At 42.9% G+C, this 27,876-nt stretch overlaps 2 protein-coding genes and 1 pseudogene across 2 annotated transcripts in view; 1 reads left to right on the top strand and 2 right to left on the bottom strand.

The window, feature by feature from the left end:
- SLC9A2 (solute carrier family 9 member A2) overlaps positions 1 to 17,760 on the bottom strand; it is a 100,834-nt gene extending 83,074 nt beyond the window's left edge. Inside the window, exon 1 of the mRNA XM_062208797.1 lies at positions 17,472 to 17,760. Within this exon, the coding sequence (XP_062064781.1) occupies positions 17,472 to 17,760 (289 nt within the window). The remainder of the gene's footprint in view (positions 1 to 17,471) is intronic.
- LOC133772265 (vacuole membrane protein 1-like) lies at positions 2,940 to 4,547 on the bottom strand. Its single transcript, XM_062208796.1, is given in 3 exon segments — positions 2,940 to 4,107; positions 4,110 to 4,291; positions 4,294 to 4,547. Coding segments are annotated over 3 exon segments (1,218 nt in total). The 5' UTR covers positions 4,472 to 4,547; the 3' UTR covers positions 2,940 to 3,249.
- A 5,354-nt stretch (positions 17,761 to 23,114) lies between the features above and the next one.
- LOC133773114 (U2 spliceosomal RNA) lies at positions 23,115 to 23,326 on the top strand (annotated as a pseudogene).
- Positions 23,327 to 27,876: the final 4,550 nt, after the last annotated feature.

Raw genomic sequence — 27,876 nt, 5'->3', positions numbered from 1 at the left:
TCCAGGCTAAAGTAGGAAAGTACCTTATTTGGTAAATTACACTATTCTGTAAACTACCTGGAATCACATCCTATCATTCCCTTTGCCTCTCCTCTGGTTTCTGATTACCAATTTGGTGGACTCGCATATCCGTGTGCCTCTCCATTCCATTGCAGAGACCAAAGAGGGTTTGATGAGTGTCAGGATGAGTGCATCTCAAGGACACATGGCTCCTGGCTTCAGAAAGGTGCAGCTCCGGCTGTTGTGGCCAACTGGGGAGTGAACCAGCGGATGGAAGACTTCTCTCTCTCTGCCTCTCCTCTCTCTCTTTGTAACCCTTTCAAATAAATAATTTTTTTTTAAAAAAAAGAATGCCGGGGCCAGTGTTGTGGCTCAATGGGTTGAACCACCATCTACAGTGCTGGCATCCCATATGGGTGCTGGTTCGAGTTCTACCTACTTAACTTCCCATCCAGTACCCTGCTAATGCGCCTGGAAAAGCAGTGGAGGATGCCCTCAACACACACACACACACACACACAGAGGAGACCCAGAGACTCCTGGCTTCTGGCATTGGCTTGGCCCAGCCACTGCCATTATGGCTATTTGGGAGTGAATCTCTCTCTCTCTCTGTCTTTCAAATAAATAAAGGCTTTAAAAAAAGAATGTGAGTGCACAATGAATGAATGTCAGTATAACATAAAACAGAGTCAAATAAAGTCTCTTAAGAGGATTAAAGTAGATGATATGTGTGAAAACAGAGAAATGTCATTGGGAACGTATGTATCATTAGTTCCATCTCTGCATGTTGTAAACAGACAAAAAGACACAGGCTTGCGACACTAAGCCTCTACTGAGGATGGATGGACAACAAGGAAAGAGTCAATTAACAAATAATAATCAATCACATGTCACATAGTGGATCAGCCTGAGCACCAGGCTGCAGAGATTGGGGCTGGAGCTGTGTTTTTCCGATCTCCCTTAAAAAACACAAGCTTCTCAGGCTGGAGTCAGAATCTTCCATCTCCTTCCAGACACTGCCCAAGAGAAGGAGGAAGAACGATGCTGTTCTCCTAACCTGCAGCCCAGGCGTGGTTGACACTAACAACGTATGCTTCCCAACCCTGCAGAGCAGAAGCTTCAATCCCATAGAAAAGGAGGGACTGCCAGTTCTCGCTATCCCTTCTCTCCACCATTCTAGTGTCTTGTCAGAGAAAATACAGTCATCCAGTTTGTGACTCTGCCTAGACCACTGGTGACGAAGAGCACTAGATGCCAATGCTTTAGAAGCAATAATTATTTTAGGTGGCATTTCGTTTTACAATTCTTTCCTTTGTATGTTCCTAAAGAAATCCTGTTTGTACAAAAATACACAAGGGAATTTTGGAAAACATCTAAAGGAAAAAGTATTTGTGTTGTATGGACCCTGAGAATGCTCAGGAGATCCGGCAGCTCAGCCTTTCCAGGAAGTCAGCAGGAGCATTCAGGGGAGAACCTGCTCCCGTGGGGAGGGCTGCACCTGACCCTGAGCCCAGTGAGCTGAGCAGCTCTTCGCCCTCCATCTACACTGCTTGACTGCTCACCTTTCAGTTGCCAAGGCAGGAACTGGGATTACGCAAAGGGTGTGCATTGCTTTTCTTTTCCATTGCAAACTAACTTAGCAAAAGCAGAAAGATAATTTTTTTTTTACTTATGCAACATTGGAAACCAAAATAGGTATAATTTGGAAAGAAATCTATTCATAACACCAACAGCAGGAGACCAGAACATCTAAACAATCTAATAACTTGCTATGGAACAAATGAACAAAGTAAACTTTCATGGGATAATGCTATTATTCTTTGCAGAAGGAAGCAAGACATCTGGGCTCATCCAAGGCTATCCAAATTTTCAAGGACTATAAGATAGCAAGCTTTTTGTTTAAGTGTGTTAACAACTTACTGAGGGAACTGATATACCATTTTACAGATGAAATAACAAAGGTTAGAGAAGTTCATTAACTCACCCAAAATCCACAGCTGGTAAATGGAATGGCTTAAGTTATCATTCAATGTCCAATAATAGCACATGCATGAAAAGTAGAGTGACCAAATAAATAATCATCCAAACTAGGTATCTGAGAGGGAAAGGGCATAGTACTAAGGTATGTGCAAGGATAACAAACGTAAATTACGGACTTTGTGGGCAAACCAGGATGTGCGGCGACCTTACTTGCCATCATATTTTTTTTTTTTTTGGAATGATCAAAGATGTCTTTATAAAGTGTTTTCATGACTTCATTCTAAATATACAGAATAAAAAATGGTGTCAGTTCATTCTTGAGACACCAACCAGATTTTCCTTATACTGTCTTAAAATTTAAAGACCAGTTTCCCCAGAGGGTGTGCAATGCATCATAAAATGGCCTTGTTTTGAGGGTGGGAGAGGAAGGGTTGGGCAAGATGGCATATTAAATTGTACCATGATAAGGCCGGCGCCGTGGCTTAACAGGCTAATCCTCCGCCTTGCGGCGCCGGCACACCGGGTTCTAGTCCCGGTCGGGGCACCGGATTCTATCTCGGTTGCCCCTCTTCCAGGCCAGCTCTCTGCTATGGCCCGGGAAGGCAGTGGAGGATGGCCCAAGTGCTTGGGCCCTGCACTCGCATGGGAGACCGGGAGAAGCACCTGGCTCCTGGCTTCGGATCAGCCGATGCGCCGGCCGCAGCGGCCATTGGAGGGTGAACCAACGGCAAAAAGGAAGACCTTTCTCTCTGTCTCTCTCTCTCACTGTCCACTCTGCCTGTCAAAATAAATAAATAAATAAAAATAAATTGTACCATGATAGACATGCAAGACTGTTATCCAATCTAGACAATTTATATTCATTTTGATGACTTAGAAAAACAAAGCAATCATTTGTGGCAAGCCTAAAAAGCTTGGCATATTTAACAGACTTAGGAACTTTTTTGTATGTGGTGGGAATTCTCTAATTGTCCCACATGAGCCTTTTGAAGGTAAGGAACAGCAGGCCAGTTTCTGTTAAGTTTGTGGCTGAACATCACATTCCACCCAGATAAAACACAACATGGACTGAACTGAGGGTGGCTATCTTACCTTAACAAACAAAGGACAAGTATGCCAGTGCAAAATATGGGCTAAACTGCTTTCAGGAATTAAGTTTTTAAACTGATACAGGTTGGAAAAGGGAATTTTCCTTTCTGGCTTGGATTCTTCCCACTTTAAGGCAGAACCCACCCATTCTAATTTCTGCAGTTAAGAACTTTTTTCTGCTTATTTAGTTTTCTCCTCTGAGTTCAACCATTGCTGAATTCGTTTGGCATAACTTTGTGCCATAGAATCAATGATAGACAGGATGAAGTAACACACCATCACAACGACCAACTTCTCAAACATCCAGGACAACCAGTTTTCTCCCTGTGGTGTGCCCATTTCACTTCTGTGGTGAAGCTTCTGCCGCTGGGCCTCCAGGTATTCCTGGAATGGCTTCTGCAGAGACGGACCTATGCCGGGGACAGCACCAATGAAAGCCACCATCTGTTCCACTATGTGCTTGCTGAATGTTACTATAACAAAAATTTTCTGGATATGCATTTTAATTATCGCTTTCCCAATGAGGGTTGCACCAAAGAAGGTCCAAAAAGGTACAAGAAAATGTCCACATGTTATTCTAGCCAGATCAAATAAAGGATTTGGAATTGAAGCACAGGCCAAAATTCCAAAAAATCCAACTTTCTGTACTAGGTTTTGAACTGCGAGTTTAGCCCGAGAGGCAAAGTCTTGTGCAGTCTCTGCATGTTCCAGCATCTTTTCAAATTCCTGATACTCTTCATCATCTGGTTCAGAACCTGAAAGGCGAGCTGCCCTAGCCATGAAATATGGAGGCAACTCTCCGATAGCTGTGCCGATACCCCATATGCAGGCCTCAATCCTAACTTTTGAGATGATACTCCACAAAGAAATGGTTCCTTCAATGTTCTCTTCATCTGGACAAATAATTTGATCAGGATAGAGTGGCTCAGGGAAATTAACTGAGTTGCATTCATAAGCAGCTAACGTAACTGAAGCTATATGTGGACCCAGATAAAGCAGAAAGGTGTGCAGCCCTGTTCCAAGCCCAACAGAAGACAAAAAATCCCCAAGCCTATCCAGTAGGCATACAAGAGAAACTGTTTCTCTATACGTTGCACACACTGTTGATGTGCTCCTTCAACATAATACGTAGCTATAAGTACAGCAAGCAGCAGTAAAAAAGACACCACGATGCTTTGACGATGCCATAATTTTGAGGTCCACTCCTTCAAGATTACAAGGATTTGAGAGAAAAATACTGCAAGGTAATAAGTGGCTGTCTCCAAAGGACAATATTTTGCCTTTCTTCCCGATCCCTCCTCTTCTTTTCATTCACTGAAGAGGGGTCTGTGAAATTTCCATTATGTTGTTCTTTGTTCATTGCTACACATCTCTGGTCACAATTTTTTCCATTCTCTGCCATTTCACAGATCAGTCTTGAGGAGCCGCCCTGACCCCAGCTTCTCCGGATCCTGGAAGCGGCTCCTGACCGACTCTCACACTCGCCGCTGGGCTCCCTACTTGCCATCATATTAAAGTACTGTAGAACAGAAAGTGCTTCTAAATATTACTTATTTGTGTACTTGGTGACTATTTATTAAACAATTATTTTGTGTCTGGCACTTTTCCTGACAACTAATCAAATAGACACAATCCCATGTTTCATGGAGTTTACATACCCTAATGAATGTCACTTATGCGAACATACGTGTCTACGCATGTGTACATGCTGTTCAACATGTGTGCATTTTGGGTGACAATTAAGCCTATTTAACATCTTTTTCTCCTATAAATCTGTTGGGATGAACTTTGGTCTGTTAAAATTTACACAGTAGCCGAAGTGATATGGGCTGAACCTTTATTTAACCCAAGAATTTTAGCTCATAAAATACGTATTTCAAAAGCATTTCAATTGCACATTCTCTAAACCATGGAAAGTATAAAGGGCTGAACCAAGATTCAGAAATTCTAGATTCATGTTGCTTCTCTGGTATTACTGACAGTTTCTACCACCTTGTCTTTTAATTAGCTCTTTCTGTCCTACCCAACTTACAGAGTCATTGTGCGGTAACACTTATCCTAGAGTTGGGGTCACAATGTCATTTCATATATGACTTCAGTGGTCATGACCACCCTGCGGGAGGCAGGGAGATATCATCATTATCATTGGATGTTACAGTGACAATCTGAGATGGCCAAATGGGGTAACAAGCTGCAGCATGAGATTGAAATACATACAGACCTCAGTCTCAGGTTAAGGGTGGGTAAGATTTGGCATCTCAAGTGCTCTGGAGACCATGGATGGAAGTATGGTACAGTCCTCTCTCAGCAACCAAAGGGGCTTGATCTCAGGACCCACACAGACACCCAAATCTGCAAATGATCAAGTCCCTCATGTAAATGGCGCAGCACTTGCATAACACCATGCACATTCTCCTGTATACTTTAAATCACCTCTAGGTTACGTACCCTACCCACTTCAATGTAAAAGCTATGAAAATAGCTGCTGTACTATATTGTTTAGGGGATAATGACAAGGAAAAGGTCTATACATGTTTCAGTACAGATAAGGTGTTTTAATATTTTAGATACGTATGTGACTGGATCCATGGATGCAGAATCCATGGAAGCAAAACCTATGGAAGCAGAGGGCCAAGTATTAACCCTCTTTGCCCTGAGAGGCAGGGTGGCAGTTCAGGACACAGCGGAGTTTCAAGGAGCTGGTAGTGGACCCAATATGACAGCTCGATACCTGCTATGTCATGGACAAGTTACCTAGGCTTCCTAAAACTGGGAGTAACAATGGTGCCTACCTCACAGAGGTACTATGAGGATTAAATACGATAATGAGTGTAAAGCAATTGGCCCACATACAGACAAGGAACAATGCTCCAGTCGTCCTTGTTAACTATTATTACTTTGTGAAAGAAACTGGTAGAGTGATTACCCTATCTCACTCCCCTCCACCCTCCTATGCCATAAGAAAAGACAACACTGGCTGTGTTACACTGCTCAGGTTTCCCTGCCTATAGATCCCCAGGGAGTAAGCCCAGGAACTGGGAGAAGCAGAATTAGCAGGGCAGAGTCATAGAAATATGGCAATGGAGTTGTTTCACCATTCTACTGCTCCCTAAGGAAATTTCCATAGATTAAAAAAGAAAAAGAAATCGAATTTTTATAGAGGGCTTTCCCATGCAGACCCGATTGTGCAATGTCATTTATTTTGCAGTAGAAATTTCTAAATGCATTATTTGAATCTCCTTTTTTTATCCTTCCCATATGAACCTTTGCATGCTGACCCAGTGTAATAATATGAAACTCATTTGTAAAGTATGATTCCATTGCAGTCATGTGGAGGGCTTTCGGAGGAATTGTCCTCCCTTCCTCTGTCTCCAGAATTACTGCAGAGGAAGAGACATACAAGCTATCTTCAGACAAGGGATGAATTTGGCAAATCAAAATTAGAAAGTCTGTGAACAGTGATGAACAATGTACAGGATTGTTGCAGGAAGTACACCAATTATGACTCATGACATGTAAAAGATGTAATTGCAAGAGTAGCCTATAATTGTATATGTATCATTTAGAATGACAATACACCCATGTCTACACATCACTTTAATTTAATAAACACATGCTTCTCTTGGCTTAAGTTTATTTTGCTATAAAAGTAAGAGCTTTCATATAAATTATTTCCTCTCCTGAAGAGAATCTCATATTATCCATATGGAAGTAGTAAACAAATAGGGCAGGTATATACCCCTACTTCTACTAAGTAAATCGGAGAACCAAGTAGCTGAAGATTTGGCAGGGTCATAAAATAGAGTTGATGGTAGAACTAGAATTACAACAGGGTCTTCTCCTTCCAGTCCAGGGGCATTTTTCCAAAACTTAGATCTAATACTCCCTCAACTGCTGACCTATTCCACGTCTGTCACAGTATAAAAATATAGAAAACAAGGCAAAGACAATACAGTCAGACCTCCATTCTGTATATTTAAAAGACCAAGAAAATACACATTAATTCCAATTCACATCAAGGAAAAGCCACTATGATATTCTATGGGCATTGAAATATTCTGTAGAAAGCATTTCTTTAAAATGTGCCACTCAACACTTGATTCATTCAAGAGTAGAACCAAAACAGTCACTGAGTTACCCAACAATAGAGAAACAGATAAAGCTGCCTCTCATTACTACTGAGCCACCAGAAAATAAAGAAAATGTCTAAGAGGGCAAAGACAAGGAGAGAAATCGAAGCGAGAGATATAGGATATCAAGCCACAGTCAATCAGGGAAACTCCAGAAACAGCCACGTACCCATGTGCTAGCACTGAACATTTTAACACCTGGATGAGGACAGGAAATATGACTCCAGACCACTGAAGTGAGGATTTTTGCATAACTTCTTGAGACTCAAAGAGCTACTTTGCCCTAAGTTAATAAATGGAGGGGAAGGGTGACCAGGAAAATGGAAGAAAACGTGTCAACTCTTTATGGCTTTAGGTTGAGAGGAAAACTCACCTCTGTGAAGTGTAAAATGCCAAGTTTATACCACGTACAGCAACAAACTCCAGGTTTATACCCCACACAGGTATAAAGTCTATATTTACAGTACTTGAATCATGTTGGGAAAACCAAGCTAAAAACCAGTCATTGAAACCCATGGTCCCAAAATGAAATACACTCAAAACCGTTTTTATAAGAATGGCTTACAATCTAAGGAAAACATATTCAACCAAAAAAAAAAAAAATCTGTTGAAACTGAGCTCACAATAAAACCAAGAAAAACCATAATCTATAAAAAAAGGAAAAGTCATTTGACGTAAATATAATAATTAGCTCCCCAATCACTAGAAATAACAGGACAAGCTGAGAGACTACAAAATGAATATATCTCTTAAATGCATGAAGGAATGAAATAGGTATAAAAACTAAGTAGTAGAACACCACCAACAGAACACAGATTTGAAGATTTAAAAAAAAAAAGCCTAAGTTAAAATAAAAAAAAAAACTAAAAATATAATGAGTAACCATAGATTAGAGACACACTAAGAATAATATAAGATGGGAAAAATACCTGATGAATTACCAAGAAATAAAAGAGAAAAGAAAATAGATGAAAAACATGCATGGTAGTTAAGGAACATGGAAGCATAACAAGTTCCAATCCAGAAAAATAAAGTGAATCCATACATAGACATGAGGATGACAATACAGAACATCATAAATAGCCAACACAAATAACATCATAACTAACCAAACAAAAATATTAAATACAGCCAAAGACAAAAGTCAAAAGAGTAATAAGGGCGACTATATAATTCTGCTTAGCAACAAAAGAGAGCAGAAAATAAGAAGATTATATCCCTCAAGTGGTAAGTGATACTAACTCCAAACCCTGTCTATATTCATTTATTTTTGCTCAAGAGAATAATCAAAATAAAAACATTTTCAGCAAACACAAAGGCCTTCTCTGAAGTATCTACTAAAGTACATGCTTCAGTAAGATGAAATTAATCTAATAGGAAGAGATAGAAGCAACAATGACAAAAAACTGGCAAACATCTTTGCAAATCCACACAAACACTGTCTATTAAAAAAAACTGATTTGGAGGAAGTTTAATACAGGTCTAAATTTGAAGACAAATAATTAAAGAGTTCAAATGTTATTCAGAAAGAAGATAACCATAAAAATAGCAAATGCTATGTTCTAGAAAATTATTTTAACCATTTATGCAAACCAATTAACAATTCAGACAATAGCTTATACATTGGTTCTCTTATTGTTTCCGTTTTATCACTAGGGCAACTGAGTCCCAAGGGTTTAAGTTATACAACACAAATGATATAACTATTGCATACAAGGAAAACACACCTGAAATGTAAACCAACCACTCATGCCTGGCTCCTGTTAATTCAGATCATCACATTAAAATTGAGTAACAACAAATAGAATCAAAGTAGAGCAGGTAACAATGCATAAAAAATTTGAAAAGCTGAATAAGCCAAAAGGAAAATGATGCCATCAAGTAAAAGCACAGTGAATAGAATAAAGTAAGTCCAAATATATCATTACTCACAATGATCATGATTACATTTCTTTTTAAATTACATGGAGATTTGAAATTTTAAAGCTAAAAAATCCAGTTTTATGTAATTTACATCCAAATGAAAATGACAAGTTGATTTGAAGGTATAGGTATAAGAAAACAGATATTTAAGAAACACTGACATGGGGTAGGTGCTGTGGTTAAGCCACTGCAGGTTAAGCCACTGCCTGCAATGCTGGCATCCCATATGGGTAAAAACCAGTTCAGGTCCCAGCTGCTCTACTTCATATTTAGCTCCCTGATGGTGGCCTGAGAAGGCAGTGGAAGATGGCCCAAGTATTTGGGCCTCTGAACCCATATGGGAGACCTGGATGAAGCTCCCGGCTCAGCCCTCACTGTTGTGGCCATCTGGGGCATGAACCAGCAGATGGAAGATCTCTCTCTCTCTCTCTCTGTGTCTTTCACTCTTTCTCTGTAACTTTCACTTTCAAATGAATAAATAAATCTTTATTCCTAAAGTTGTGCTTATGAAATTTGTACACATTACATAAAAGTTTCTTTGAACAAAAAAAGAAAATGATGAGGTGGAAAACACAGATATAGAAAAAAATACATGTGCAAAGTCCAGTTTTATTTGAGTGTCAATAATATTTGGAAACAAAGAATTAAATAACTTAAAAATTAAAGGCAGAACTCACTTAGAGGATATAACAATATTGAACCAATATGTACCTAATAACATAGCATTAAAATAAATAAAATTGACAAGATTTTAAATACTAACTGTTACCACAATCTTGGAGGTGGATTTTATGTATGCCAGAAAGTAGCCACAAAATGAGTAATACTTTTAAAGATTTTAACACTATAATTAGAAACTTGATCTAGTTCCTTGTGTATGTGTCTGTATATGTTCACGCATATGTGTGTAAAATCCTATACTCAAAAATATATCTTCTCTTTCAAGCATACATGGAAAACTTATTAAAATTAAACATAACCATGTATTAAGCCACAAAGATCATCCTAACCAATACTGATAATCTGAATCATGCTGCTGTAATCAAAATATAATAAAATATGAATAAAATTCTTAAAAACTACAAATTTCTATATACTTAGGTCAAAAATAAAATTCTAAAAATTATTGAGTTATAATAAAATATTGCAAGGTAATCTGAAAATACTGAGCAGAGAACAAGAGTGAAAGCTACCTACCAAAACTATGCCATGCAGAGGCAAGCATTTGGCTGAGACTTAAGAGTCAGGATGACTGTGTCCCATATCAGAAGGTCTGGGTTCAATAGTTGGCTCTGGCTTCTAGTGCCAGCTTCTTGCTAATGCAGATCCTGGGAGGCAGAAGGTGATGGCTCAGCTAACTGGGGGTCCCTGTCACCCACAAGGGAGATATGGACTAAGTCCACTTTCGAGCTGTGGCCCAGCCAGCTCCTGCAAGTGGGGGCATCTGGGCAGTGAATCATTAGATGAGAGCTCTGTCTGCTTTTCTCTCTCTTCTCTCTTCTCTATCTCCCCCACTTCTCTATCTTCCCCTCATATCCCCCACCAAATAAATTTAATTAAATTTAGTTTAAAAAAAAAAAAAACTAGGACAGAAACATGTATTTCCACCCTTAAATACATCTAATGTCATCCTCCCAAAGTATACCTACTTGAAAATTGGGAATTTGTTTTTAAGAAGAATTTTATTTAATAAAACTATTTTGGTTCACAAGGCGATTATTTGACATCATGAGGACCAAATTGATTTTATAGACTTGAATTTGGTGGGAGAACCCCTGAGATGAGATGCATCCAGCAGTCATCTTTCCAGGTTTATCAGTGGTGTGTTGTGTAAAGACCTGCTTTCAGATCATCCACAGTTTATCTCTTATTTCTACTAATGGTCTGAAGCAACTTATTTAGAAATTGTAATTTCATTTGCATTGTTCTCCTAAAATCTTTCATGTTTATCATCCTTTTTATTTTTATTTGCAATAAATGTGAATTCACATCAACTGAGTTTCTATTTTATTTGCGATGGTGTTAAATGTACAGTGTATCATAACTTTGCATTTAATGAGCACAAGTAAATACGGATATTGTGGATAAATAAATGAGTGGAAAATGGCATATTAGGAATTCAACAACTAAAGAAACTATTGAAATAGTTTGGGCCATTAATAAGACTGATGCCATTTTAGCATAATAGCAACTTTGGAGTTCAGAGTGGTAACTGACATATTAAAAATAAGTAAATTCAATAATTAATGAACTAAGTTTTCAATTACAGAACTAAACAAATAAATTCAAAAAAAGTAGGAGCAAATAAATCATAAAGGTAAGAACAGAAACTGATGAATCAGAAGCCAAACAAAAAACAATTTGTTTCAAGATGTACTAAATAGACGAACTTATGAGAATTTTGATCAAAGCAGAGAAAGACAAAAAAAAAAAATACTAGAAATAGAATGGAGACCACAAACACAGACAAAGCATATTTTTAAATTATGAAATAGCTTTGTTGCAATAAAGTTAAAAATTCAGACAAAAGAGTGATTTTTGATAAAGTATAAATAATTAAAAGTGATCCACAAACACACAGGTAAACCAAATACAACAATAAATATTAAAGTAATTGAATCATTAGTCAAGATTGGCTCATACAGCCAAAGCATCAAATTCACTTGGTTTTACAGTCCAACAAGAATGAATACTTTTACACAAAATTTCTTTATATACTTCTTAGGGTTTCAAGATGCCTGAAAGAATTCTGTCAGAAACAAAGCATTCCATTAATATTATTGTTGTCCTTGGGAACATCAATACAGAATAACATTTTTAGTTGGTGAAACATTATCTATTATTTTAAACGTTACAAAAACACTTCCGAAGTAAAGTGGCATTGATAACATTCAAAAAGACAACTGAATTTCTCTTTAGAAAACACAAGAAACCTATGGAGTCATTCTTCAGGCAGAAAGCAGAAAATACATGGGTAGCCTTGAATGGGAATAGTTGGAAACTCAGAGACAAAGAAATCAGATCTCTTATAGCTTAATTAGGAACCATCATATACTACCAGATACACCTGATCTTAGAAGTGTGTTCAAAATAAGATTTGGTTCCATAATGAAGATCTTGAGCCTCATCCACTGACTACTCAGTTGGTGAATATGCTTCAGATAAATTAAACAGGACGAAGAAAAACAGACCAAGTGGTGGGATAAGGCTTTTCAGAAATCAAAAACTCTATTTAGGCATGTATGAAACTCTGGGGTTTCACATTTAAAATTCAGCAGAGGGGCCAGCACTGTAGCGTGCTAGGCTAAGCCTCCACCTGTGGCATGGACATCCCATATGGGTGCTGGTTCTAGTCCCAGCTGTTCCTTTCTCAATCCAGCTCTCTGCTATGGCCTGGGAAAGCAATGGAAGATGGCCCAAGTGCTTGGGTTCCTGCACTCATGTGGAAGACGCGGAAGAAGCTCCTGACTCCTAGCTTCTGAATGTCTCATCTCTGGCGTTTGTGGCCATCTGGGGAGTGAACCAGCGATGGAAGACCTCTCTCTTCGTTTGTAACTCTACCTCTCAAATGAATAAATAAACTCTTTAAAATTCAGGAGCACCTGGAGCCCAAGTTCATGGACTAAACTGATATCTGCCTTTCCCTTCAAGTAACTATAGAAGTTATTTAACCTCCAAATGGAAGGGTGAAGGGAAGGCTAAAAATTGTGCATTGTAACCCCAAGTTTAGGGGTGAAGGAAATGAAAGGGACACCTGGGAGCCGAGGCAAAAAGATCAACCCTTCAAGACCCCAGAAGACAGGCAGGCACTTGGCACAGTGGTGAAGACATCATTTGAGATGCCAACATCCCATCCTGGAGTACCTGGGTTCAAGTCCCAGCTCTGCTCCAGACTCTAGCTTTCTGCTAATGTACACTTGGGGATGCAGCAGGTGATGGCTTGAGCACTTGGGTCCCTACCACCCAACTAGGAAACCCTGGTTGAATTCTTTGCTCCTGGCTTCCAACTGGCCCAGTCTAGGCTGTCATAAGCATTTGAGGAGTGAATCAGTGGATGGAAGATCTCTCTCTCTCCCTCTCTTTCCCCCTCTCTCTATCAAAAAGGGGAAAAAAAGACCCCAACACAGAGAGATTGGTATTTGAGAACCCTAGGAAAAAGAAGATAGCTCTGATACTTTAGACAGCTCTACCCTCAAGTCTTGAGCAAAGATGGAATGCATTCCCAAGTTCACTCATATTAGCACAGATCCCACAGACACACTTCATGGGCAAGAAAATAAGAGGTGACAATCTTAAAACACACCAGAGCATTTTTCCCTTCTTACTTATTTGGCTACCTATTGTTACAGACTGTAAAACATCAGCCTTATGTACAGAATTTACCAAGCAAAGAGCGTGTTTATAACTATAAAAATAATCAATTGTTGTTCAAAATATAAATATTCAAGTGAAAAAATAAGAGTGCATGTGAAGAGGACTAAGTAAACAAATTAGGAAACGTGGAGTATGCATTTGGCACAGAGATTAAGATGTGGATTGGAACAAGAGCAACCCATATTGGAATGTCTGGGATCAAGTTCCAGCTCTGTTCCTGACTCCAGTTTCCTGCTGGTGAACATCCGGGGAGGCAACAGGTGACAGCTCAAGTACCTGGGTCCCTTTCACCCATTTGGGAGACCTAGACCGAGTTCTCAGCTTCTTGCCTTCAGCCTGACTCAGACCCTACCATTGGGGGCATTTAAGGAGTCAGTGGATAGAAGATCTCTCTCTCTCTTTCTCTCTCTCTCTTCCCTCTGCCTTTGAAATAAATAAAACCAAATACTTTTATTAAAAAAATTAAGAAATGACTCTTGCCAAAATATGTAAAGTTTTCCAAGGTGTACTAAATTTGCCAGGTTCCTTTATTTGCTTTTTTTAAAAACCTATTTCATATGAGCATACACATATAAACACATTATCATTTTAGGAAAATTTATAACTACAGAATTACTTTTCATTTAACTAAACGATTACAAAGTTGGTTTTCCCTGGTAACCAAGTAAAACAACGAAAGGTTAATCAGAGTCATTCAAGACTTTGCCAGACAAATATTCTATCACTTCCGACTGGAATATTTCTAAGCACATTGTGCTGTAGTCTGGAAACATTTTTTTTCTGAATTGCCCACCAAGCATTATTTAAGCTGCCTACAAATGGTATTAGGAGCCTCTCCTTTGGGTCATCCGAGATCCTTGACTAGAGAAATCTCTAGTAGTGTTTCTCCATGCTCTCTAGGGGCAGCTGAGTTGAAACACATGAGGGACCATGGCTTAAGAGTTCCCCAAATGGAAATCACAGTATTTCACGTGCATCAGCATTTGTGTTACCGCGCAGCCACACATCCCCCTGCAAAGATCAACTCACCACCCTTTCCCAATATGAGCAATTTAAGTCATGTGACTTATACCAAAGTAGCAAATTTTCCAGGCCAAAGTTAAAATTGCAAATTTTAAAGACTTGATGACACTTTAAGGTGATGTAAAAATGTCTTGTGGCGCCAGCACAATCTTGCCCAGAGCCCTACAGAAGATCCAGGGCCCTGGACCAGGCAGGAGATGGGGTTGAGGATTTCCGGGCACTTCCAGGCTTCTTTGTGAACAAAGCTGAAGCTGCAGGTCAGGGATGAGCTGTGCAAGAAGAAATTAACCAAATGCCCCAAGTGCCAGATTTTTGGATCCCCAAACTCCCATTTTCTGCCCTGAGAACTCTGGCCTTCACCTCACCCATGGCAGTGAGGGTGTAACTGGCTACTGAGACCATCTCTGGATTGGCAGCATGGACATCTGTGTTGTCATATCTTCATTGCCCCGAGACACAAAGGAAAGGTAAAGTAGTAGCTGCAGTAGGCATTCGGAATTCGGAGAGGCAGAGGGGTAGGACGCACTCAGGGCCAGGTGTGATAATCTCCAGAGTGAAACAACACACGAGAGGGCAAGCAGAAGAGAAGTGCCAGGCAACACAATCGCATGTGGGCCAAGAACGCTGCTAACAGGCATAGTGTTACACCTGCAAGCTCTGACACAAGCAAGCATGAACGGCGTTTGAGAAAATAGCACACAATTAACGTGATAAGGTCAAACAAAATGTATGAAACACGACAGTCAGACAGCAAGGACAAAAAAGACAAGCCGCAGAGTAAGAACACTTGAACAGGGCTGAGGCTAAGACAAGAGATCCAGGGGCGGCATCCCAGGACAGCGGAAAAGGAGCTGAAGTGCCAGAAAGAGCAGCATTACCACTGCCGCTGGTGGACACTGCCACGGTCACTGCTACTTCCGATGGCCACACTGACGAAACGCCTACTCCTTGCTCAGCACTGCTCCAAGAATGATGGACACAGCCCTTCTCAATTAATCCTCCCAATGAAACAGACCCCAAAACGAGCGTCAGACAGACCTGGTTGGCATTCTGCCTTCCCACCCGCAGGCAAATCAACCTGCTCACTTCTCAGTCACTTCCTATATGAAACAAGGTAATCACATCTACCTGTGATGGTGGTTGTGCAAATGAGAGATAATGAACTTAAGTGCCTACTAGCAGCTGTCATTAGTGAGATTAATCCGATTAAAATAAGCAGGAGTGAATAACAGAGGAAGGAGATGGAACAGAATGGGTGACAGAGAAGCAGTCATGTAAACAGGGCACCGAAGCAGCCCTCCGGGGATAGAGGCTGCAGGCTCAGAGCGAGGGAGAGAGCAGAACACTGCCTTCGGCCCCCCACTTGACGAATCCCTGGGTGTAAACTCTGTGCTTCTGTTTCTACCTCTCCCAAGCGGAGTATCAATGCATGCGCTCCCTCCCCCACAGGGCTGTTGCAAAGACTGCCGGAAGAGATGGCATCTCCCTTTATTATTAGAGACCACAAAATTATCTACATCTGCATATCTGCTTGATAGATGGGGAAGTCCACTTCCCTTATAGCATTGCTCGGGTAGAATTAAAACGCTCAACTAGTAGGACCATGTCCAAGCCGGTGATTACAGACTGCAAAGTCATTACATAGTATGTGGCTCCTTTGGTCACCAAATGGCATCTCATTGGTTTAATGTTATCTCATTGGTTTAATCTGACATGCAAGGTGTGCTTCAGGCTGACTTCCCACAACTTCACCCTCTTGTAATCCATCCCTTCTACATGCTTTGCACGTCCCTGTTCATATTCCCTGTATAACCACCTCACCCACCCACCCCCCCCCCCCATCTCTTCTCTGGAATGTTTTCCCAATCATCTCCAATGAATGGGATCCTGGCCACCCTTGAAAATCCAGTGTAAATCCTTCCCCCCTTGCCTCCTTGCACTTCCGTATTATCTTTCCTGTGTGTCTCCCTCTATTCAGCACTTTCCTGTGCTATAATCCCTGTAGTGGATGTCTCTGTCACTCTCCACCCATCAGTACGTTCCCTCGGAGGACAAGCAGTGTGTCTATCTTTTATGAAAAACTGCCTCACCTGTCAGCCAGGGCAACCACAGAAAACATGTAAGGCACACAATGATTACCCCTCAAAGTTTCTTTTTCTTAAACATTAACAACAGCAGTTATTGGATGTGAAGATTTTTTAAAAAGTCTTTAAAATCTAAAGTAAACAGAAAGTACCATGATCATAACAGGTTTTTTTTTTTTTTTGAGGGAGTGGAAGAGTAATGGAGATGAGAAAAATAAATTCCGAAGTTTCTGCTTTTTAAATAAGAGTTGAGGATGGCGTGAGAAGTTGGTCCATTGGTTCCAAGTATCTCCCTTCTCTGGCCTCCGTCAACTTCTCAAGCTAACGCTTCCTGGCGAGTGACAGCGGCAGCCCCAGCCCCAAAGAGGGAGGAGACAGGGCGTTCCTGTAGCAGCTTCAAGCGCTCAGGTGTCCCTGGTCCCCTTCCACGCACCTCATTAGTCAGGTGCGCGGCTGGTCTGTGTTACTGCTGAGACGCGCCTGTCCCCAGCATCCAGTTCTTTACCCATTTTTAGCATCGGTGCTCGCCTGCAACTCTCCCTGTGGATGACACGGACACCCTCAGCCTGCTGGCTAACCTCGCCTTGAACAGGTCTCCCTGGGCTCTGGCAGAGGGGCCGTCCAACCTGGCATTTTACGCAGAAGAAAGCAGCAAATCACAAGTGTGTATGAGCCAGTACAGTACCCATTCAAGAACCAAAACATGCAAGCGATCCTTGCCAGGGCCCTCCGCAGCCAGCACAGGGGCCTCTACCTGCGTCCACCGGGAGATGGCCACGAGCGAGAGGTCGTGTCGCCCACTCCGTCACCCTCCGGGGGTGCCCCTTTGGCTCGTCCTTGCCCCCACCCGAGGGTCCAGCTCGCTCACCAATCTTGGCCAGGGACGCCAGCAGGATCCAGAGGGTGATCTCGAAGGGGATCTGCACGTGGGGGTAATCCAGGGTGAACACGGGCAGTCGACTTTCCTCGAATGCTGTCGTTCCCGGAGCCACCACGCTCGCGGGGCTGAGCGGGCTGGAGCTGGTGCCCATGGCTTTCGGCGCATTCAGCAGGGTCTCCGCCAGGGCGCCCGCGGGCCCCGCCACCTGCAGGAGCAGCAGCAGCAGCAGCCGAGGCGGCGGCGTCGGCAGGCTCCGCCCGGTGCCCGCGGACTCCATGGGGGTCCTCTCCGGGGGCAGCCCGCAAGCCGGACGTCTGGGGCTCTGAGCGCTCAGCGCATCGCGCCGGGATAGCGTACCCCTTCTCGGCCCCTCGGGAAGCGGCGAAGTCAGAGCCACCCACCGCCGCGGAGGGGCCGGGAGTCTGCAGCCGGCGGCCTGAGTCCCCGGCGCGAACAGGCGCACAGGCCGGCGGGCGCGCACGGCCACAGGAGGCCACGGCAGGGTCGCTCAGCCACCCTCAGCCGCCTTCCGCCGCCCTCCGCTGCGGCTGCCGTCCCATGCCCGGTCCGCGGCTCGCCGGCTGCAGCGGCTGGCCCTGCCCCGGGCGGCCCGCGGGCGGGGGCAGGGGCGGGGCGGGCGCGGCGCCCGGGCCTCGAGGCGGGAGGACGCGAGGCCGCGGCTGGCGCACCGCGCACCTGCCCGAGCCCGCGGGCGACGCGGGGCCCCAGGGGCCGCAGGGGCGATGGCTGCGCTCCCTTGTTGCCGGCACAGCGTGCCAAACCCCTCCGCCCCCGGAGCCGGCGAGCAGTGTGGGTGGAATCGCCGCGCAGGGCGCACGGTGGCCAGAGCTGTCCCCGCCCCGGAGGTAGCGTCGGGCGTCCATCCAAGGAAGGGACCGACGCGACCCACGCGTCGCGCCCTTTCCCCCCGCAGGCTCCTGTAAGGGGACACCCCGGTGCGCTGGGCGCGCAAGGAGGCGACAGGGGCACAGTGTGGGGCCGAAGCCCCGCGGGTGGAGTAGGGGTGTCCTCCGCGCAGGCGGGACGCAGCGGAGCGCTCTGGATGTACAGAAAGTTTAGGAAAGCCTGGTTTTGTTCCCTTTCCGGGAGTTATCACCGCGGGTACACGGCATTCTCTCTGCGCACCGAAATGCCGGGTGCGGAGCCTCCTGTTCTCACGCCCCCACGGAATCCGGTTCTTTCCCTCTTTGTAGTGGTCTCACTCCTGGTAACACTGTCGCTTCCACTTTTCTTCTCCCTCCCCCAGCTCATGAAAAAGAAAAAAAAAAAAAAAGGCTTTTTCTGTTTTTAGGCCGAGAGGTGTCGTACAAGTCCCAGAGCATCAACGATATAATCATTTCATGGAAAACCAGTGATTTGCCTAGCTCGGATGGACTTGCTCCGCTAATTACAGGACGGGCTGTGGTTTGGAAAGGCAAGGACGAGGCAGCGCGATTCGACTGGAGCTAAAAGGGCTGCGTCTTCCAGCGCCAAGCGCTCGCTGCCGCCTCAGGGCGCAGCCTCCTGGGAAAGGGCGCCTTGTGCTCCGCGAGCTGTGCTCCTGCCATCTCTAGCATCAGAAACCGAAATGAACACAAAAGCAGCCAGCTGCCTCTCTAGTCACTGAAACCGTGTTCTCTTCGGTATTTATGAAATAAAACCTTTTGGAAGTATATCTGTACACACACATTACCACACACACATCATATATTCACCCGAGCAGGTGCAACTTAAGAACAGTTATCTGTGAACCTGAGAGGGAATGCAGGACAAGATCCCCAGGACTGGGAAGGATTCTCAGAGAAGACACAGGGCAGTTAATATTTTATTGAGATTTGTTTTTCCGAAGTGCAATAGAATTGGATCTAGACACGGTCTGCCTTCTTCAGAAGAATCACCAATACTTCCAAAACTCAGCTTCCTCTTCCCTTTTCACCAGAAAATTTTAATGAAAATATGTACCTCTCGTATCCTTGGGAGAGAGGAAGAGGGGAAAATAAGAGCTGTTCTTTTTAGTGTGCTTTAAACTGGGTACTCGTAAGCAGAAAGTTCTGAGCAAGGCACTTCTACCTTTTGTGAATCATCACAACATCCAAGGAGAGCAGCAGATATTCTTGTACCCATTCTATTCCTGGTGAAGAAACACAGATACAGAAATGTTTTAAAGCAGACAGGCAGACCCATTCAAATTTACAAATCAAATAAATAAGGCTCTTGGAAGGAATTCACCCTCAGACCTGCCCATGCTAAGCCTGGGTTCACCCCACCCTCCACCCTGTGAGTAGTTGCCTTTAAACTGCTGGCTATTTTCTCAGGTGCTTGCAAATACAGACTCTTATAGCCACTGTTTTTAGAAAGTCAAAGCAGAATGAAGTTTTAATTGTAGTAAGCAACTGTAGCCAGTTCTGTGAGCTTAGTGAAGTCAGAGGGCAAGTCCACATTCAGACAGTAATTCAGACATGTCTAGGAGTTTGAGTCACACAAACGCTGTTAAGAATGATTGTGCATCATAAACAGGAAAATGAATGATGGATCTAAATTTCTGGAACCTTCCTGCCCATAGTACCAGCAGAGATTACAGACTCCAGTGTATATTTAACTTTATAAATCTATGCTACTGCAGCTAAAAGTGATTCATTTTTCCTTACAGTTGGAAAAAAATATATCCCCTTACTTAGTCTTGTAAATGGAAGATGACTTTATTTGGAAAACAATCTTTTTTCATTTCCCGAAAGCAGGTAAAATTATATGGTGCCCTTATGCTGACACTGCGCTTCAGGCTCAGCCCCAGTGGTGATAACACTGCAGCCCATGACTATTGCCATGGAATGACTCAAAGCCAGGATAAGCGTGTCTTCCAACTTAATCTGTTAGTGCTTTCTCAGGCCATTTGGAAACACCAAAATCCCACAATGACTTAGTTGATTTGACCTCTGTCTTTCTCTCCCGCTACTGCCCTTATAAGCCGACCAATATTCCAGCTTCCCTCACACCTCAGGACCTTTGTACACCCTGCTCCCTCGCACATCCTGTAGCCTTGTCACTTCCCTTCAGTTGCTAACTCCTCTGAGAGCCTCCCCGCAAAGGTAAGAAACCTGAGGAAGTCTTACCTGACGCTTGCTCTCTGGACTCTTCTTGGAGTCTTTTTGAAAGCTCTTTGATGTCTCCCATACTTTCCTTCTCAGCACTTAATCATTTCATTTTTCAGCCACTGAGAGGTTCCATGCAGGTAGGCAGAATCCATTGGTCTGTTCGATTTATTCTTTTATCTTTAGCTTCTAGAACAACGTTTGGAATACAGCAAGTACGCACTGAACGTGTGTTGATGGACAAAATGTGTGATTTGACTGAAAATTAATAGCTGTTGTGCCTTAGGGACCTGGGCTGCAGGCCTTTTTCATGGTCAGCTTAGTTGTGGAATAGATATGAACTCGCCCTAGTTTCATGTGAACTCTTTCCCTCCACTACCCTGGTTCATCTTTAGGGATCTCCCATGTCTATATTTTCCCTCCTTCTACCCAAATACTGTGAGAATCCAGTGATACCATAAGGTTTCCAAATATTTTCAGAAAAAAATAATTACCTAATTTAAGATTGACCTTATTGTAGCATCAATGCATTTGCAAGGAATTTATTCATTCTCTTAGGTAAAGCCATGAATCCTTTGTCTGTCCTTTGATCTAAAGTGGTCTATTACAATAATATATGCTTTTAATGGAGTCATTAAATTCCTTTAACTGGAAGCAGCAGCCAGCAAGCAGGAGAGCATCTTCTACAACTCTGGGACTCACTTTGGAATTGTCTCTGATTGTAAGTGAAAGAAACCATGGAAATAAAGCTGAGTTAGCCTAAGAGGACATGCACCTTAAAAGCATAAATGTGTTCGCTATGCAGAAGAGATGAAGATCCTCACTTAATGCAAGACTGATCTTAAATCCTAACTCTCCCTACACTGGAAGTCTCTGGGGAACCCGAGGCTTAACTTTCTGTCTCTTGCCACAAAGAACTTGTAGTGAAGTGAAGAGTTGCTGAATATGGAAACTCCAGAAATTTCTGTACAAAGGAGCAGGCAGATGTCTCTTCACACTGGATTTTTCCCAGTGCCAGAGGTTTAATGTGTTATCCCTAAGATGCAGAGTGTAATCTGATAGGGAGGAAGCAATGACTCTCCTACACCACAGCGGGGTGCCAGCACTCTCTCCACAGGGTTCACATACCTCCCTCAGTTCCTGTGTACAAGTAGTGTGTGCCAGATCAATGGACAGGGACAAGAAAATGGCTCCAGCCTTAGATACCACAGATTGAATGTACCAGGTCCAAATTACTTGGGACCAGAAGGATTTCAGATTTCATAGCTTTTCACATTTTTGAATATCTAACCCTGTTACATCATTCTTTGTATATTTTCATAATAATCATTTTAAGTTTGTTTATTTATTTTTATTTATGTGAAAGACAGAGTAGTTGAGAGAGAAAAAAAGGAGAGAGAGAGAGAGAGAAAGAGAGACAGAGAACAAAGATCTTTTCCATCCTCTGGTTCACTCCTCAAAAGCCTGCAACAGCCAGCGCTGAGTCAGGCTATAGCCAGGAGCTTAGAACTCAATACAATTCTCCCAGGTGGGTTCAGGGGCCCAAATACTTGAGGCATCACCTGTTGTCTCCCAAGTGGCATATTAACAAGAAGCTGGGTGGGAAGGCAAACTTGGGACTTGTTCCCAGTTACATGGGGTAAGGGGGTCGCAAGCTGCAGTTTTACCCCCTGTGCTGCGATTTCCATCCTGCTGTTCGTGTTTTAAATATTCCAAATATTCCTTTCTTGGTACTCTGCCTTGTACAACCACTAATCCTTTATTGAGCAATAATATTTCAATTTTGAATCTTTGACTACGAAGAGTTGGTCCTTGTTGTTTTTTTTTTTTTTTAAGAATTTTTTATTTGAAAGAGTTACAGAGAGAGAGAGAGAGAGAGAGATGTTCCATCCACTGGTTCACTCCTCAAGTGGCTGCACTGGCCAGGGCTTAGCCGGGCCAAAGCCAGGAGCCAGGAGCTTCATCAGGAACCACCACAGCTAAGAGCCCAAGCACTTAGGTCATCTTTTGTAGCTTTCCCAGGCACATTAGCAGGGAGCTGGAATGGAAATGGAGTAGCCAGGTCATGAACCAGTGCCCACATGGGATGCCGGTGTTGTAGGTGGTGGCTTAACCACTATGCGGAGGCACCAGTCCTGGTCCGCCCTGTGATCCTCCACCCCACCCCAGTACTGTTGACTTGGTGACTTGATGATTATCTTTCAAGTTCTTAAAGTCTAAGCTAGCTTCATTTTTATATTCAAAGAATCTGGGCTTCTTCTTAGAGAGCAGCCTTGTCCAGGGTCATGCAGTGGGGTGAATGTCTTACTGACATCCATTAATTAAATGCTTTTCTCTTTTGTTTTCTTTTTGACCAGAAATCATTGTTTTGTTTCAGCAGAGAAGTGCTTTGCTTCATGAAAAGGTATTTTGTGCAAATTAAAATTTATAAACAAGGATGGTATTTTGAATACTAAGTTTTCCTGGTACTTTATTTATATTTAAGCTGAGATTCTACTAAGTTTTGATTTCTTTAATTTTCCTCCATATAACAAAAGGCTTACTTGCTTCTTGGCCTTTTGGGGAAGATCAAGTGTAGTATTTGTTCTTATCAGTTTAACAAGGGACTTAGAACAAGAAATTGAATGTTTCTTTATAAAGGCTTTAAGAATCTAGGGTTTGAATGCAACACACTTGCACAAAAGGGATACACACTGATCCTCCCTCATTCTGCCCTAGATACTGCTATGTCACATGTGGAAGGAGAGACTCCCAGTCCTTTAAGCGATGTGTTGTCTGAACTCTGACCTGCCGTGCAGTCAGAACATCAAAAGACATGAATAGAATCCCATCATTGCACAAAGGTACACTCATTTATTAACTCAACAAATATTTAGAGTCTCTACAGTTGCTGAATTCCTGCAACTAAAAGTCACTTCAGAACTGTGGGGATCCAATCCTTGAGAATCCTGCCAAAGATGTTTCCACAATCATGGGTGAGAAATAAGGAGTACCAGGGCTGACACTGTGGCAAAGCAGGAGCCACATCCCATTGGGCAGTGCTGGCATCCCATATGGGCACCAGTTTGAGATCCGGCTGCCTCAGTTCTGATCCAGCTCTCTGCTATGGCCTGGGAAAGCAGTAGAAAATGGTCCAAGTCCTTGGGCCCCTGCACCTGCGTGGGAGACCCGGAAGAAGCTCCTGGTTCCCGGCTTTGGATCAGTACAGCTCCAACCATTGCGGCCAATTGGGGAGTGAATCAGCTGATGGAAGACCTCTCTCTCTCTCTCTCTGTCTGCATCTCCTTCTCTCTCTGTTGCTGACTTTCAAATAAATAAATAAATCTTAAAAAAATAAGAAATAAGGTGCCTCTTTGCTAATGAGTATTTTATTTACTACCCTAGAATTAAACAACGGCTACCACACTGGAAATGGACATAAATCTGACTGCTGTGGTTTGAATGTGTCCCTATAAAATTCATGTGACAGAAACTTGATCCCTAATGTAGCAGTGTGGTGAGGTGGGAACTTTGGGAGATAATTGGGTCATGAGGGCTCTGTCCCGTAAATGGATTAATCCAGCCATGTGGTAGTGGGTTTTTATGGGGATGATTTGTTACAACACTGAGTTCTCTCTGGCATACTTGCTCTGTCTTGACCATGGAATGCTGTCCGCTATGTTGTGATGCAGGCAGAAGGCTCTCACCAGATGCCTGCACCTTGATACAGACCTTCCAGCCCTCCCCACTGTGTGCTAAGTAAACGTCCATGCTTTATAAATTGCCCAGGCTGCGGCACTCAGTAATAGCAGCAGAAAATTGGGTAAGACACTGACCAATCCAATCCTGGAAACAGAGCAAGCAGACTCAAAAATACCGTTCTTCACTTTCATCTACTTCCCCCATATGCTTTGATCTTAAATAAGTTTTGCAGCTTTTTGAGTTTCCATTTGTCTCCCTAACGTTCACTCTAAGCATTATGTTTATGAAGACCTTATTTAGTAAGAGTTCACCTCTGACAAAAATCTCATCAGATGCTTCCAGCATGAATAAAGTGCAGATTGTTTGCAGAGGACTGTTTCTGTGGTTTCTTATCAGTTCCCCAACGGAGAGGAGGAAAATATAGAGAATGTCCCTCTGAATCTCCTTGGACTCTTTATATCAGCCTTAAAGCTTGAATCATCTAATACAGAAGATACTACTTTACTTTATTTTATTTTTTGACAGGCAGAGTTAGACAGAGAGAGAGAGAGAGACAGAGAGAAAGGTCTTCCTTCCATTGGTTCACCCCCCAAAATGGCCGCTACGGCCAGCGTGCTGCGCCAATCTGAAGCCTGGAGCCAGGTGCTTCCTTCCCGTCTCCCATGCAGGTGCAGGGCCCAAGGACTTGGGCCATCCTCCACTGCCTTCCTGGGCCACAGCAAAGAACTGGACTGGAAGAGGAGCAACCGGGACAGAATCCAGCACCCCAACTGGGACTAGAACCTGGAGTGCTGGTGCCACAGGCAGAGGATTAGCCAAGTGGGCCAAGGCACAGGCAGAGAATATTATTTTAAAACTTAGGGTGTTCTATAGTATGCCTTGCCCATTTTCCCCAAGTTTTTCATCCATCTCTCCATCCATACATTTACTTATTCATACAATCCCAATTAAGGATTTATTTAGGTTTTTTAGATATTTACTTATTTATTTATTTATTTTACAGGCAGAGTGGATAGTGAGAGAGAGAGACAGGGAGAAAGGTCTTCCTTTTTGCCGTTGGTTCACCCTCCAATGGCTGCTGCGGCCGGTGCACCATGCCGATCCGAAGCCAGGAGCCAGGTGCTTCTCCTGGTCTCCCATGCGGGTGCAGGGCCCAAGGACTTGGGCCATCCTCCACTGCCTTCCCGGGCCATAGCAGAGAGCTGGCCTGGAAGAGGGGCAACCGGGATAGAATCCGGCGCCCCAACCGGGACTAGAACCAGGTGTGCTGGCGCCGCAAGGCGGAGGATTAGCCTGTTAAGCCACGGCGCCGACCTTAGTTTTTTTAAGACTCTATCATGTGCTAGGCATGCATTCCTGAAGTAGATGTAAAAATAGATTTTGCAGATCTTTCCCTCAAGAAAGATAGAGCATGACAGCTCACATTTAGCTAACATTTACTGAGTGCACACAACGGGATAGAATGTTTCCCAAACACTAGATCTCCCATTTTATTAAATACTCATTGTACCTTAAAATTATAGATGTCACTACACTAGATCTACCATCTCATTAAACATTCAATATACCTTAAAATTATAGATGTTATTAGTACACTTATTTCACAAATGAGCAAGCTAAAGCTTTCAAGATTTGAATGTAGGTCCTCTATGCTATTGAAGGGTGATGCTTATAATGACAATAATGTTGTAATGGTGATGATTATGGTGATTATGATGGTGGTAATGGTGTGATGATGATGATGATGAAGGTAATGGTTTGGATGGCCATAATTGGGATGTTGACTTAATTTTGATATTGACATGACCCTACAGTTTCCCATGTGTGATTTTTTTCACCTAATAGCAACCCACAGTCTTATCTAATGAATATTATTTCCTTAGCTTAGGAAAAAAGAAATGTGAGACTCAGGAAAGTTAAGAAAGTTGATCAAAGGTTATTCAGTTTTTGTTTTTTGTTTTTTGTGGGTTTTTTTTTTTTTGACAGGCAGAGTTAGACAGTGAGAGAGAGAGACAGAGAGAGAGTTATAGACAGTGAGAGAGAGACAGAGAGAAAGGTCTTCCTTCCGATGGTTCAATCCCCTAATGGCCACTACGGCTGGCGCGCTGTGCTGGTCCGAAGCCAGGAGACGGGTGCTTCCTCCTGGTCTCCTATGCGGGTGCAGGAACCCAAGCACTTGGGCCATCCTCCGCTGCCCTCCCAGGCCACAGCAGAGAGCTGGACTGGAAGAGAAGCAACCACGACTAGTACCCAGAACCCCAACCGGGACTAGAACCCGGAAGGCTGGCACCGCAGGCAGAAGATTAGCCTAGTGAGCCATGGCGCCAGCCTGGTTATTCAGTTTATAAGTGATGGAGCTGATACTAAAACAGAAGTCTCTTTTTACTTTTTAGGCTGTGCATATATAGCCATTAGAGCATTTAAAATGTGGTAGACACCACAAAATAAATAAATATAAAATGTTGTGAGAATTAGAGAGCAAATATGGGCCTTAGTGTTTAGAGCTCTGGGAGTTCCAACAAGAACATTGGCATTTATACCAAGGGGAGAAATCTTTGAAAGGCTTGAGCAAAATCAAATGAGATTATCTCGCTTATTTTAATAGGATGTTTCCAGTTGTTTCATTGAGGATGAAATAGTAAGGGAGCAAGGGCAAAAGCAGAGATGCAAGTTAGAAGCCTTTTGTAATAACCCAGGGAGGAGACGAAGCTAGTTGGACTCAATGTGGTGGTAGTAGGGGATTGTTAAGTAGTGGCTGGATTCTGGAGATGCTTGAACTCTGGATATATTTTGAAGATGGAGCTGACATCATTATGTGAAAGGTTAGATTTGGAGGACAAGAGAAGACAGAACTCTTTTAGATGAACTAGAAGCTATTTAGTTCTGAGACACTGAAATAATGGATTTGCCTTGAACAAGGAGGGAAAGTTAGAAGACACTGGTTTGGGAATCTGTTTATCAGGAACTTTTGGAGATGATATATTTAAGGTGCTTACTAGACCTCCTAGTCTAAAGGAGAAAGACACAGAAGGGATAATACATAAATCTCTAGTCATCATCCAATAGATTGGCATACTCATTACAAAAATAATGGTGCTATTACAGAAAAAGCACAGCCCCTAAGCAACAGCATCAAACTCAAACCCGAGATGAACAGAAACATCTCACTGCTTTAAAGTTCAATCCACAGTGGCAAATTGGGGTATGTTTGGGGCAGGGGTTCAACTCTACACAGTCTTTCAGGATCCTAGGCCAATAGAGGCTTGCCAGTTGGAATCTTTGTCCCACTGGTATTTTTTTTTTTAAAGAATTGATACACATAGAAAGATTTTGGAGAATACAAATTGCTTCCATTCATATTCCACTGGCAAGAAATATACTCATGGTCAAAATTCAATGTGAGAAGGACTCAGAAACATGGTCTCTGGCTAAGCAGTTTTTCCAACCAACAGCTATATACTAGAGAAAGGGACTACAGAACTTTGGCAGTTACTTGGCCACCTCTTCAATAGGTTACACTGAGATCATCTATGTAGTGAAAGTAGAAGAAGAGAAGTCCAAGGACTGAGGCATTGAGTGTACCTACATTTGGAGGTCAAGAATCTGATGGAGAACCAGTGTAA

This window comes from Lepus europaeus, chromosome 13, assembly GCF_033115175.1.
Source record: "Lepus europaeus isolate LE1 chromosome 13, mLepTim1.pri, whole genome shotgun sequence".
Taxonomy (NCBI): Eukaryota; Metazoa; Chordata; class Mammalia; order Lagomorpha; family Leporidae; genus Lepus; species Lepus europaeus.
The sequence above is the reverse complement of the archived record's forward strand: the minus strand, read 5'-3'. Positions and strand labels throughout refer to the sequence as shown.